Here is a 13,489-nt window from a genome sequence, read left to right on the forward strand (position 1 = left end):
CATCAACACAATTATTTTATTTAATATTATTATATTTTATATTCATTTTATTTTTTAGTGTATGTGTATGTACGTATGTATATACAGTATATATAAATGTATTATTTCAATGTATGTATGTATGTATGTATGTATGTATGTATGTATGTATGTATGTATGTATGTATGTATTACTATGTTTAAAACATGAAAAGATGTTTGAAATAATGGACCTGTATGGTAAAGTTTGAGTTTTGCCAATAAAAACAAATCTTGAAAAAAGAAACCTCACCTGTTTGCTTTCTTTGTGCTAAGCTAAACCAACTGCTCCTATCATTTAACTGTGGCTTAATATTAAGTTGCAAAAACAATTCAGGCCCTTTCTAAAGATAAAAAAAATACACATTTATGGGTAAAATGTTTGTAGAAAAACTTTGGAAGTGTTGTTGGAACAATTTTTTGACTCCTTCAAGCTTAACTAGCTTACCTGTTAGAAGTATCTGAGCTAAACTGCGCCAACTGAGGCTATCACCTAGCTTTAGCTTCACATTTAATGGAAACCCCCAACACTTTCTTGTTCTTCATAAATATTAAACATACCTTGCCAAGTGTTACTCATAGAGCTGTGGAAGTGCTAGTGGGAGGATTTTTTATCCTTCAAGCTACTAAGAGATTACCTGTTTGCTGTTTTAAGCTAGGCCAACTGTTGCTATCATCTAGCTGTTCACTTAGAAAAGTAAAACAGAAGAATAAAGACACAATGTCATGCTTTACGTGGAGATAAAACTTCAATGTTCTGGATTAATTGTTAGTCAGCTTTGTAAGTCTTAATAGGAGGATGTTTGTAGCTCAGGTAGCTGCTTCCCTGCTTGCGGTCTAGTTATCTAAGCTAGCTACTGATGGCTGCTGGTTGTAGCTCCATATCTAGATACATAAGCTAAATCTAAATAGTGCAGTAGGCTTTAATCTAATCCTTTCACAACCAGTTGCACTCTATAGTCTTTTAGCTTAGGAAGCAATAAACAAAAGACTGATTTAAGACTAGGGGCCAAATAACAGTCATAGCAGGACACGCATTAAGTTGTTCTTGTGAGCATCTCTAAAGCTTTAGGGTCATTTAGATGTTTAAATAGCCCACGGTGACATCCATTGCTTTTAAGTACAAACAGATTGCAAGTCCACTGTATGTAAGCATCTTTGTTGCCTCATCTCACAGATTCTCCATGGTTCACTGAGCACTTTCATACACTCATCCTGATTACTGATTCCCTTTAGATTCTGTGTTTAAGTGACCGGTCTTACGAAAGAAAACACAAGAGAGTCCTGAAGAGAGTTTGTTGTGATGACAGGAAAATAAAGGCTGAAAAAGCAGAATATTCAACTTCTTTGTGGATTGTTTATTTATAGTACATTTGTGAACACACATTAGCACTAAGAGGTGATATTTAAAAGTACCAAACCAGTTTTAAGATATTTTCCAGTCAAGATCAAGATGACTGCAGTTGTTTTCTTCTGCTTCACGTTTCATTGACCCCTGCAAACTGCAAAATACTACATCCAACTGTCTTGGCAGTAGAATTTTCTTTTAAACATTTTCTCATTAGTGGCTTTAATGAGGTAAAAAAAGAAAGTTAGTAAGGCAAAGTAACCTCTGATGATCCATTATAACTACTGATATGACTTAGGGCTCCTAACAAGCTCCATATTTCTATTTCATGCAGTGCAAACAGAGACCTACAAGAGTGAAAACTCAGCCATGTTTTTGTTTCAAACAGACAATGTGATCTTAAATGGTTACTTTCAGACTGGGATATAGAGCATAAAAAGCACAAAGCTTGGTCTAAGACCTGAATACATTCTGAATTATAAAGGGAAACTTCAGAACAAGACTTGAAGCCAACTAGTGCAGGTCATTATAAAGAATAGATCTTCATTATATTCTCCAAAAAAACAAAAGTGGTTGCAAAACTGATGCTACGCTTCCTAACTCAATTATGCATTACATAAAGCCTCACGTGGTGCAACATCTGAATTAATATTGCAGTATTCATTAAAAGCACAAAACAATTCAATTAGGATCCAGTTCATGGATGTACCTGAAAGCATCATACAGAGGTCAGTGTGCAGTAAAATATAGCTTAATGTTTACATCCTGAGCTTGATTTGATTAAAAGCCCAGATAACAATTGAAATATACAGATTACACAAATTTAATCTACAACTGTAAAGGATTAAAAGGCTGATAGAAACTAGCTGTAAATTTTAAAATGTTTATAAATATGTGAAACTGTAAGTATCTGTGTCAAGTCAAGACAGCATACAGGTATAAAATCAGAGGTTTGTTAACACAGCTGCAGTCTATGGTTTACTACAAATGTACCAACTAAGCCCAATTCCTTTATGTTCATTCTCAACACTGTGGCAGAGTCTGAGTTTCACCACCCTCTGACTGCAGCAAAGATAATATCTGTTTAGTTTCCAGTATTTTCTGCCCGAGGTGCGATCCCGTCCTCTAGCAGAGCGAGAAGCGGCGAGAGTTAATGTTCATCTTGGTAACACCGATGAGTCTCAGCGGGGCAGAGAGGCCGAGCCCCGGGGTGACCGGACATTCGCACAGCAGATCCGACAGCTCATCCCGCTCCTCGAGGCCAAAGGTGGCGTCATTGAGCATCCGGCGGTGCAGGTGGCACGTCTGCTCTATCTTCAGCTTGTTGATGTCGTTTCGGAGCCGCATGAGCTGCCTGGCCAGCTGCTGGTCCTGCAGACGCATGTCTGTCTGATGGAGAGGGATGGAAAACAGTGGTGAGCAGACATCCAGCTGATATACTGATTCATCAGGATGACAGTTTTCACAGGGATGGGGTTGCTTGGCTGTTGCTCATGTTTTTTGTATCAGTCCTCCTATTTGCATGTCTATCTCTATCTGTCTCTCTCTCTCCCTCAGTGTTGCTTTCTGGACCCTAATGTAGCTCTAGTGAAAGTTCAGACAGGTAGACTATAAAAGCAATCACAGCAGTTGTTTAACTCTCCTCTCCCTCGTTCAATAGCTCACCAGCTTCCAGCTGCATGCTCCAGAGCTCTCATTGGTTAATCAGCAGCAGCTGTCATCCAATAGCTCAGTGGCACGCTCTTATCGTCAGCCTATCAACTTTCTGCTGTCTTTTTAAATGTGTCTCTCTCTCCAGCTAGTTCCTTCTTGCATTGATGGTGCACACCCCTCCACCTCCCAATCTCCACCTGGTCTCCACAAAGTCTTCAATTCCTGGAATTCATCAACAACCACCACCGGAGTCTGGACTCTAGGGGGATTTCTTCTGCTGCCAAATTCACACATCCTACGCTCACAAAATTATCCCCATAGAGTCCTTACGCCAAAGATTTCTGTCAAGTTTCATCATTCATTAAGTTGTAATAAATAACATTTAATCTTCAAATTGTATCTCTCCTGTTTGAACTTGTAGCAGCAGATGACTTTTCATCTTAAAGTCTGGTTCTGCCTGAGGTGTTCTGCCTGTTAAAAGGTAGTTTTTCCTTGCCAAGTGCCTGTCCGTTAGAGTAGATTAGTGATGAGTCTGTAAATGATATTACAAAGACAAAATCTGGACTTTCTCTTTATGTATTCCAGTCTTTATGCCCAGCTTAGCTTAGCCTTTCTAGTTTCTAGCACATACAGATGAGAATTGAATTCAACCCTCAATAAGAGAGAGAATAAGCCTACATCCTCGTATACTGTACTATTCCTTAAACACCATTTTTGTTACACACCAAGAACAGTGTGGAGGTAGTTATTTGGGTTCTCTGGATGTCTGTGAATTCAGTTATTTATGTACGGTGGCCCTGAAGGACAAAACACATTTACAAAAGATGAAACACTTTTACAGAGTTGGAGACAAATTTACATTTTGGAAAACATTTTTACATTTTATAAAACATAATTACATCAGCAAAACACTTTTACCAAGGCCAAAACAAATTTACAAAAGACGAAACACTTTTGCCATTTCTGAAACAAATTAACATTTCATTTTTACGGATAGGGAATTTACCAAATACCGGAAGTGATCTGGAAGTGATCGAGTGAGGGGTCATTATGTTTGTTTTGATGGAGAGAAACCGAACTGGGATGGACATGGTTTACATATTCGGACATCCTCAGGTCTCAGAGAGAGGTGTCAGACCTCAGATGAAAAAGCATCATGTCTCCAGAAAAGCTCCATCATATCTATGCAAAACCTTCATCATGTGTCAGAATCCAGATGAAACGGCCTCAGGCCACATAGCCTCAGGCTAAACGTAGTCAGGCTAAAAGGAGTCAAACTTAGCAGTTAAAGTGTTCCGTCGTTTGTAAAATTGTCTCCAACTTTGTAAAAGTGTTTCATCTTTTGTAAAAAAAAAATCCTTAAATGTAAATTTGCTTTATAAAATGTAAAAATGTTTTCCAAAATGTAAATTTGTCTCCAATTTTGTAAAGCTGTTTCATCTTTTGTAAATTTGTTTTGTCCTTCAGGGCCACCGTATTTATGGATAAGAAAATCCAAAAATGAAAACTAATTGTATCTCTTTCATGTCCACATCTGATGTGCAAACATTTGTGCAAAGACGTCATCTCTCTTGTCCACTGTCCTTGTGCAGAGTATTTGTTGCCAGGCACTGTGTGAGTGTGACTCTGCCTCTGACAGCCCCTCTTTGCGTGCTCAGTCGCAGCCTCTGAACTGTGGCTGAATGTGCAGAGCAATTGGGCAGAGTGAAAATGATTATACTTGCAGAGAGTGAACATCTGATCCAATTGCCCAAGTCCCAATCAATCTCACTCACATAATGTGAATGGGAGTCTTCTGGCCAGTAATTGAACATTGTGTTCATTGTTAAATTCTAATTAGCTAAGTAGCAGGAACTTCTTGTCTTTTCTGGCTTTTGGCTGCAAAATCATACAGCTCTTCAAATTAGAAAGTGAGTGTTTGAATGTCAAGTATCAAACAGATTGTGGAGCAATTTTCAGAGTTATGATCCTAAACAAGATTTAACTGGCTGTGAATTTCACATTTCAAAGATATATGACATTTTAACCTTTCGTCTTACCAGTTCTCTTCTCAGCCAACTGAGAGCTTCATCAATGTTCCCAAATCCCTTCAGCACACCTGACGATAGCTTGCACTGAATCACATCAGAGTTCACCGCACTCTCTTTGGGTGCGACCACTTTCCCCTCTGCTTCAGCTTGGCTCAGGTCTTTCCCGTTCCCTGACTCTTTGAAGCTTTCATCCTCCAGACGGGCCTTCCACTCCAGGTAAGAAGGTCTCCTGGTCTCCAGTCTTAATTTCTCAGTCAAAGCTTTCAGGTTCATAAGATGGTCATCTGCAGGCGGATCCACTCCTTCAGCACATTCGGCCTCCTCGAGGACACAAGCTTCGTCCACTGTGATCTGAGGAGCTTTGGAGGCGTTCATTTCATCTGCTCGGGGACAAAAAGATGCTTCAAAATGTGTCAAAACAAAAATAGATTTCTGTTCCTCGTTTGTGGCCTCATTTGTTGTCGCGTATGCTCTGGGTTCTTTCAAGGAAGTGGATCCTCAAAGGACTTTTTATAGATCCATTGATGTTTCAGAGGCTGGGTATCTGCTGAGGAGAGAAAAGATGGTTACGATGCACTCATTGACCGCTGGCAACCGTCTCCTAAATGACAAGAGATCACGCTCATGTGACATCTGACAGTTCGGCTACATGTCAACTTTTAGCGTGACAGGCTCAGCTGTTTGAAAGGATAGAGAAAGACTGAGTGATAATCTCAGGTTGTGAACTTTTCCCATTCTGTAAACTGGATTACATCTAAAAACTGGTCTCTCACATATCAACTAATAAAGGATCAGCACACAGAGGGAACACACCTCCTGGTTTTTTCATTTAACAGGAACAAATTGTTTCCATAGAGACGACACAGGGACTGTAAATGAATCAGCAATTTGCCACCTCCAGTCCTCAGGGCTTGTTGCCTGCACCAACCTGAGGTGACAGACGACTAGCAGTGTTAATTATAGCCTGACAGGTTTGCTGATTTACAGAAACATGCAGGGTAACAGTAAAACATGTTTCCAATATTCATTCATTTTGTACCTGGAACAGAGAACGAGCACCAAGTCTCTGCTTTGAGCTGCATGCTGACTTCAGAATCAACACAACCACAGTCACTACATACTTTTAATGTGCTAGCATGCTTTCGCTACACATTATGCGACAATAAAGTTTAGAGAATACCTCACACTGGTGCAGCGGATCTACACATGTACACATTTTATACTACACATCCAAGACTGTCCATAGTGTGTCAGCTTTGAGCTAAATGCTAACTTCAGAGTGCCAACACAATCAAAATAGACATTACGAATGCAGCAGACAAATGTGACATTTCTTTTCCTCCAAGGGATGCATCCTTTGTTCCCCAACATATCATGAGAATCATTGTGTGCCGATTTAAACAATATGGCAGGGATTCAAAAGCGGCCCAGGATCACACTTTGTTTTTTAAAAGTTATATTTTGGGGGCATCTTTATTAGAGAGGAGAGGACATTGGCTAGAGCTGGGCACTGGGAGAGAGAGTTGGGGAATGACAGGGGGCGTGGGCTGAAATCAAGCCCGGGCCAACCCCTTCATGGGCGCGCCATTAGGTCAAATCAGCGCCCATCACACTTTCTAATGTAAGCATTTGCTTGGAAGTCAATCAATCACTGCCATTTTTAAAATTTTTAAAAAAACGTGACTTTGAAACTTGAAATTATCATTTTAAAGGCAGTTTAAGTCACATGACATTAGATATGTTAGCTTGATAGCTAGTCAGCTACCTTTTGCCAGGCAAAGGGATGCATCCTTTGTTCCCCTAACATGTCATGAGATCCATTGTGTGCTGATATAAAATGATGGCGGACTCTAAAGCGGCAAAGGATCACTCTTTCAAATGTAAGCATTTTAAGAAGTCAACCAAATCATTTGCATTGCAATTTTAAAAAAACCCCAAATAACACCACATTGAAACTTGAAATTATCTTTTTTTCTTTTCTTCTTCTTTTGTTAATTGCCTTTGCTGGAATCGAGCCTGCGACCTCCGCGACGAGGGTCACAGCCTCCATACATGGGGCGCACACTTGGACCGCTAGGCCAACTGCGCCCCTGAAATTAGTCAGATGAAGATCACGTGACATAGGATGTGTTAGCTTGATAGCTAGTCAGCTACCTTTTGCAAGGGAAGAATACAGCCGTGGAGGCAAATAAGGACCAGGCTGTCTCACTTCAGTTCGGCCTTAGCAGTCTACGCAAGCTACATATAGATGCGTCATTCCAAACCTGTGTCCTAGCATACAACTGTACAGCTAATAACAAACAGTTAGCTTCAACAAGACACAGATTTTAATCCTCATAAGACATGTAATAAGGGGCGCTGGTGGCCTAGCGGTCTAAGCGCCCCACATACAGAGGCAGTCCTCGTCGCAGGGGGTCGCAGGGGTCGCTGGTTCGATTCCCAGCCGGTTGACCATTTCCTACATTTCTTCCCCCTCTCTCCACTCCCCACATTTCCTGTCTCTCTTCAGCTGTCCTATACAATAAAGGCAAAAGGCCAAAAATATAACTTAAAAAAAAACACACACAGACATGTAATAATTTGTTAATGTGCGTTATTGCTGCTTTGAGCTAAATGCTAACGCCAAAAAGGCAGCATACTTAATTAAGGCCCAGCTATTTAGCATCTACATTAAGTATGTGCTCACATTTGTTTATTAGCACTAAACACTAAGAACGTCTGGGTCTCATAGAAGTATTATTTGATTTGCTGGCGTTACTTGATGTTGACGTCAGATGGAAAAATGTTGGAGAGTCCATCCAGCAGTAATGAAGTCTCGTCTGGACTAACTAAATACAAAAATAATAGGAAAAATTCATTTATTACGATGCTGGTATCCAATTCTTTGCAGTGTTTTTAAAGTCAGCATCTGAACCTTAAATTCAGCTTCTTACAAGATAAAGCAAACACTCCAACCAGTGCCAGCAAAAGCAGACTCTGCCCAGCGTCCTCTTACAAAGTCTTCCTGTACGCAGTAAGTGGTTAGCGCTCAGTCATATCATAATGGGCACAGCAGGCCAGCAGTGAAGTCATTGCCCTTGTATCTAATGATAGGTTTGGCTATTTTGCAAGGTATAAAAACGACCTCTGCTCTCACTGGGCGCAGTAGCTGACTTATGGAAGAAGAGGAATGCATCCTCTCCTCATTCTTGAAAGGAATAAGCATGTCTCCTGGGACCACATTGTTACAGTAAACCAATACAGGAGGAAGAAAAAAATCCATGCCCTATGCATTTTTAAAGAGTTAGTAAAAACCCTGTAAGTACAGTAAGGAAGGGGTTTAATTGTGGAAAGCAGATGCAGAGCCAAGAGGTTTAGAAAGAGGGGGAAATGTGTTTATGGAAATATAATATAAACAAGGTGCAACAACTTGTACAATACTACAAACCAGCCTCTTGTTGGCTGCTTAATTGTTTAAAAGGCATTGTGGTGGTTTAGATAGCTCAGCAGGAAGTCTTCTTCATGAGGATGTAAATATTTGCATCCTACATATCAGATAGCTCATCAAGGGTAAGTGAAAAAAACACCAACAGATGTTTTGGTGGGAAAAAACAGCATTTTTCCTCATTATCCAAATGGTCAAACTTGCATCTAAATCAATGCACATCAACAGCACATTCCTCTGGTTTTAAGGCCACAGACTTCAGTGAGTGTTGCCACACCAGTAGATTTTCATTTTGTGGAGTTGGACTATGAGACGCCAAAACCTGGTCTGGCTTATGAAGTCTGGCTCTCCTATCTGGAGCATGAATGTCTGCATAACAAACATGACTGCGAGGTTTAGTGTGTATCTCTCCCATCTATAACATAACAAACCTCTGACTCATTTTCATTTTGAAGTGGTACATTTACAAACATGGACCACGGCTGACACATGCAGACAAACTGTGCATTATAGGCTAGAATAGATTAGCAGCAAGATCACAAGAGATTAAGGGCCTAACAGAAAAGCTATTCATATAGGCAAACCACCTATTACTGCAGCATATTGGACTCTTATGTTATGGCAACAGAAACTTAATGAAAATTGTAAACCACAAAAAGGGAAACCCACACAGGGTATCAGTATCAACAGGTCTCTTTTTCCTGAATGTAGAGCCGGATGAGCTACGACTCTGTTTCCTGTTATACTTTATGCAAATGTCATAAAACAAGCTCCTTTGTGCATTGAATGAAACACCTACAGTTAAACCAGCTTTTTAACTTAGCTTTAATACCAGATTATAACTTATTTGAATGCATATGTGGGGTTAGTAGACACTAATGTATAGTGGCTGGGAAGTGCAATGCTAATTTACAAAGGATGAAACACTTTTACAAAGTTGGAGAAAAATTAACACTTTGGAAAACATTTTTACATTAAAACAAATCTACATCAGCAAAACACTTTAACCAAAGCCAAAAAAAAAAATTACATTTAGGCAGATTCTGACGGAAAAGTAATGCACAAATGATTTTCAAAATAAAAGACAACAGTAATATGAAAATGTGCAACAGCCAGGGGATGAATATATGCTTGACATTAACTACCCTATTTTGATTCAGACTGATAAGAGAACACCTCAAATTGTGTTCCTGCCAATCACAGCTATATCGGATTTGGAATTTCAAAATAAAAACCATTGGGAAATTTACCATAAGATATTTAATTTGAAATTCGAAATCATATGTATTTGTGATTGGCAGGAACACATTTTGAGGTGTTCACTTGTGAGTCTGAATTTAAAATAGTTAAGTGGAAACAGGGTTGTTAATGTCAAATATATGTATTAATTCCCTGGCTGTTGCACATTTTCGTATTACAGATGTCTTCTATTTTGAAAATCATTGATACATTCCTTTTCCGCCAGAATCTGTCGTTTGTAAAAAAAAATTCAGGACTGGTAAAAATGTCTCAGCGCTTGTAGAAGTGTTTCTGATTTTGTTGATTTGTTTTCTTATTTATTTTTATTTTTATTAGTTTTTTTCGTGACTAATAAATAAGCAAAAGGACAGTTAAAGTTATACACAACACATGACATGGAACAGCGGCAAAACTTAATGAAGTATACCAGTAGAGAGCTGATGGCATGTCAACAAAGTTCAGATGAACTCTTAAAGAAATTTTAAGAGCGTTTAAGAAAAGGCAAATTTATTAAAAAAATTGAAATAAAATAACAATAATAATCCTTGGAGCCATTGAATAATTGAGAAAGAACAAGAAAAAAAAAAAAGGAAAAAAAAAAAAAAAAAAAGAAGGGCACACATGTACAAACATGCACATGCACACACACACACACACACACACACACACACACACTCACTCACTCACACAAATTATTTTCTAAACTTGTTTTGCCCTTGGTAAAAGTGTTTAATGTCATTTTGTTTTATAAAATGTTTTCCAAAATGTGAATTTGTCTCCAACTCAGGTCTGCTGAGTCAGTGAGCTCTTTTAAATCCCTTCTTAAAATATACTTTTATCGCAGAGCCTTCCCGGATTGTATCTGAATTTTTTTTAATTTTATTTATTTTAACCGTCTTAAAAAAATATTTTAAAAGAATTGTATTCCTTTACAGTTCTTTTAGGGGAATTTGATGCCTTTTAAAATATGTTTTATTTCTTTATCTTGATGTGTGTTTTTATTAACTGCCTGTTTGTTTGTTTTTTGCTGCCTGTATAAAGAACTTTGAAACTCAGTTTTGAAAAGTGCTCTACAAATAAAATGATTATCATTATTATTATCATAGCTTTGTAAAAGTGTTTCATTCGCTTTAAATTTGCATTGCACTTCCCAGCCACCATACTAATGCACAACAATTCCTATAACATGTATGTAAAAGAGCAAAAAAAGGAAATAGTTAAGAAATAAGTAAATAAAAGATCAAACATGACTAGTTAAGAGAATAAAAATGTTAAAGATAAAAGTCTAAGATAAATAAAAGCACTAGCATAGTAATAAGATAATAAAAAAATGAAGAGTTAAAAAAACAAATAAACAATGGAATATTAAAATGTAAATTTAAATAAGTTATTAAAAGCCAGACTTCATGCTATAAAGTTGTGGTAAAGTTAACTTTGTTTTCTAGTCCCCCTTACTATCTTGGACCACATGCAGAGCGTTATTTCTGTATGAAGACCACACACGAAGGCAGAAGTTGACGCGGTTTTTAACGCGTTCACGTTTTAAGCACGTGAGCGAACATTATAATTTAACTTCCTGTTGACATAAATACGTCACGACCTTACAGAGACAGGTTCGTTTACCTTGATAGACTTTCCTGCAGCTCCAGCTCTCACTCTGCCGACCTGGATCCAAGCAGCAGCAGCAGCATCACTGAAGACCATCACGACGAGCCCAGTCCCTCTTCCTCCTCTCTCTCCCTCTCTCTCTCTCTCCCTCACATCCCCGCTCCACCACGGTCCACTTGTTTTTGAGCAGGGAGCGCCCGGAGGAGGGGCGGGGGGGAGTCTGCGTCAGGTTCTGGTTGCCTTGGAGACGTCCCAGGAATCCCTATCAAGACTTCCCGCCGCATGAATAATAATGAAAGTGCGCCACAGATAATACCAATGCGTTTTTACTCTCTCTCTTTTATTTCATTCCACTGAAACACAACACAATACATTTAGACGACAAGTAGAAAAAAATGTGAAAAATTTAAACACAGACTACAAAGTTTTCAGTTGTTACTTCATCCGTCACAAAAGTTACAAGAATAATTTCTACATACATTACAGAAGAGAATTAGGGCCACTGGAAGTCAGCATTCTGACTGCTGACTTTTATTCTCAGAATTTTGACTTTAATCTTAGAATTCTGACTTTTTTTCTCAGAATTCAGACTTTTAATCTTAGAATTCTCACTTTAATCTCAGAATTCTGGCCTCTGATTTTTAATCACAGAATTCTGACTTCAATCTTAGAATTCTGACTTTAATCTCAGAATTCTGGCCTCTTATTTTTAATCCAGAATTCTGACTTTGATCTCAGAATTCTGACTTTAATTTCAAAATTCTGGCCTCTGATTTTAAATCTCAGAATTCTGGCCTCTGATTTTTAATCTCAGAATTCTGACTTTAATCTCAGAATTCTAGCCTCTGATATTTAATCTCAAAATTTTAAATTCAATCTTAAAATTCAGACTTTAATCTTAGAATTCTGACGTTTTCTCAGAATTCAGATTTTTAATCTTAGAATTCTCACTTTAATCTCAGAATTCTGGCCTCTTACTTTTAATCTCAGAATTCTGACCTCAATTTCAAAATTCTGGCCTCGGATTTTTAATCTCAGAATTCTGACTTTTTTCTCAGAATTCTCGCCTCTGATTTTTTATCTCAGAATTCTGACTTTAATCTCAGAATTCTGACTTTAATCTCAGAATTCTGACTTTTTTCTCATAATAATAATAAAAAAACATTGACTTCAATTTTTTTTTCCAGTGGCCCTAATTGTCTTCCATAATAAATTACTACAAAGAGCTCTTCAAAAACAGTGTCAGGGTAACTGGTGTAATGCTGTTAATTTTTAAATAATGTAATAAAAAAATGTTCAGAACTCAAAATGAATAAATAACAGATAAATGAGGAGTTTTTTCTTTTTTCAGTCAATACAAATTAGCTTGAAACTCTGCTAATTTTAATTTAACAGTGCTGATTGTCTGTCGCCCTCTAGTTTCACGTTCTATTTTAAACACAATAATGTAACACAGCTACCCTTACTTTCACATAGCTTGCCAGGCATTAAAAGTTTGTAAAGTCAATGCAATTTTCCACTGGAACGGGTCATTAAAAATGTAAAAATGCAATAAAAAAAAAATGTCATGGTAAAACGTTCATACTTGGTGGACTAAAAGCTCCTGTGAGGAGTTTTTAGCTGGTTTTAAAATAGACTGAAAGTTATACTGTTATAGTTTTGATGCGCTACAAATTTAAAAGAGACCATAATCACTAAGCTAAAACGGAAACTGATGCCATTGTGTATGTGACAGATAAAGTGATTAATTATGCGCTGATAAAACAATCTTTGTTTACATTTTCCATAGACTGTATAAATAATGGACGTAGTATCCGTGACGTCACCCATCTGTTTCTGAAGCGCTGTTTTGAAGCCAATCGTCGGCAGGAGCCATATTGGAAATGCTGAACTCAACCTAACTTCTATCAAGCTAGTGTGAGGTAAAGAGGCGGGCTTTGAGCCTCCTAGCCAACAGCTACAAGGTGCCCACCTGTCAATCAAGTGAGCTGTGCCTCTCATTATGGAAAACTCTTAATCTTAATATCTTCAAATTGCACAATAAATATGTTTATTTCTGCTGTAAGGATCGGCTTTTTTGAATTGTTGTGTATGTGGTTTTCTGTACTTCTGGAGCCAGTCTCAAGTGGACACTCGAGGAACTGCAGTTTTTAACACTTCCGCATTGGC

General features: G+C 38.1%; 1 protein-coding gene across 2 annotated transcripts; it reads right to left on the reverse strand.

Annotated features, from left to right (window-relative positions):
* Nucleotides 1-1,367: 1,367 nt before the first annotated feature.
* On the reverse strand, nucleotides 1,368-11,937 carry fam167ab (family with sequence similarity 167 member Ab). Of its 2 annotated transcripts, none has more exons than XM_034698990.1 (3): nucleotides 11,336-11,937; nucleotides 5,059-5,593; nucleotides 1,368-2,755 (listed from the first exon to the last, which is right to left on the reverse strand). In XM_034698990.1, the coding sequence occupies exons 2-3, from the start codon at nucleotides 5,422-5,424 to the stop codon at nucleotides 2,492-2,494; spliced, it is 630 nt and encodes a 209-aa protein (XP_034554881.1). In that variant the 5' UTR covers nucleotides 5,425-5,593; nucleotides 11,336-11,937; the 3' UTR covers nucleotides 1,368-2,491. The 2 variants fall into 2 exon arrangements, with proteins under 2 accessions (XP_034554881.1, XP_034554882.1); XM_034698991.1 differs by having other exon boundaries at nucleotides 1,376-2,755; nucleotides 5,059-5,429.
* Between the last annotated feature and the right edge of the window lie 1,552 nt (nucleotides 11,938-13,489).

This window comes from Notolabrus celidotus, chromosome 13, assembly GCF_009762535.1.
Source record: "Notolabrus celidotus isolate fNotCel1 chromosome 13, fNotCel1.pri, whole genome shotgun sequence".
Lineage (NCBI taxonomy): Eukaryota > Metazoa > Chordata > Actinopteri > Labriformes > Labridae > Notolabrus > Notolabrus celidotus.

Excerpts from the sequence above, each read along its gene's own strand:
- fam167ab (XM_034698990.1), bottom strand. The coding sequence starts at position 5,424 with ATGAACGCCTCCAAAGCTCCTCAGATCACAGTGGACGAAGCTTGTGTC. Across the intron at positions 2,756-5,058 it reads GTTGGCTGAGAAGAGAACTG|ACAGACATGCGTCTGCAGGA; the intron begins GTAAGACGAAAG and ends CCTCTCCATCAG.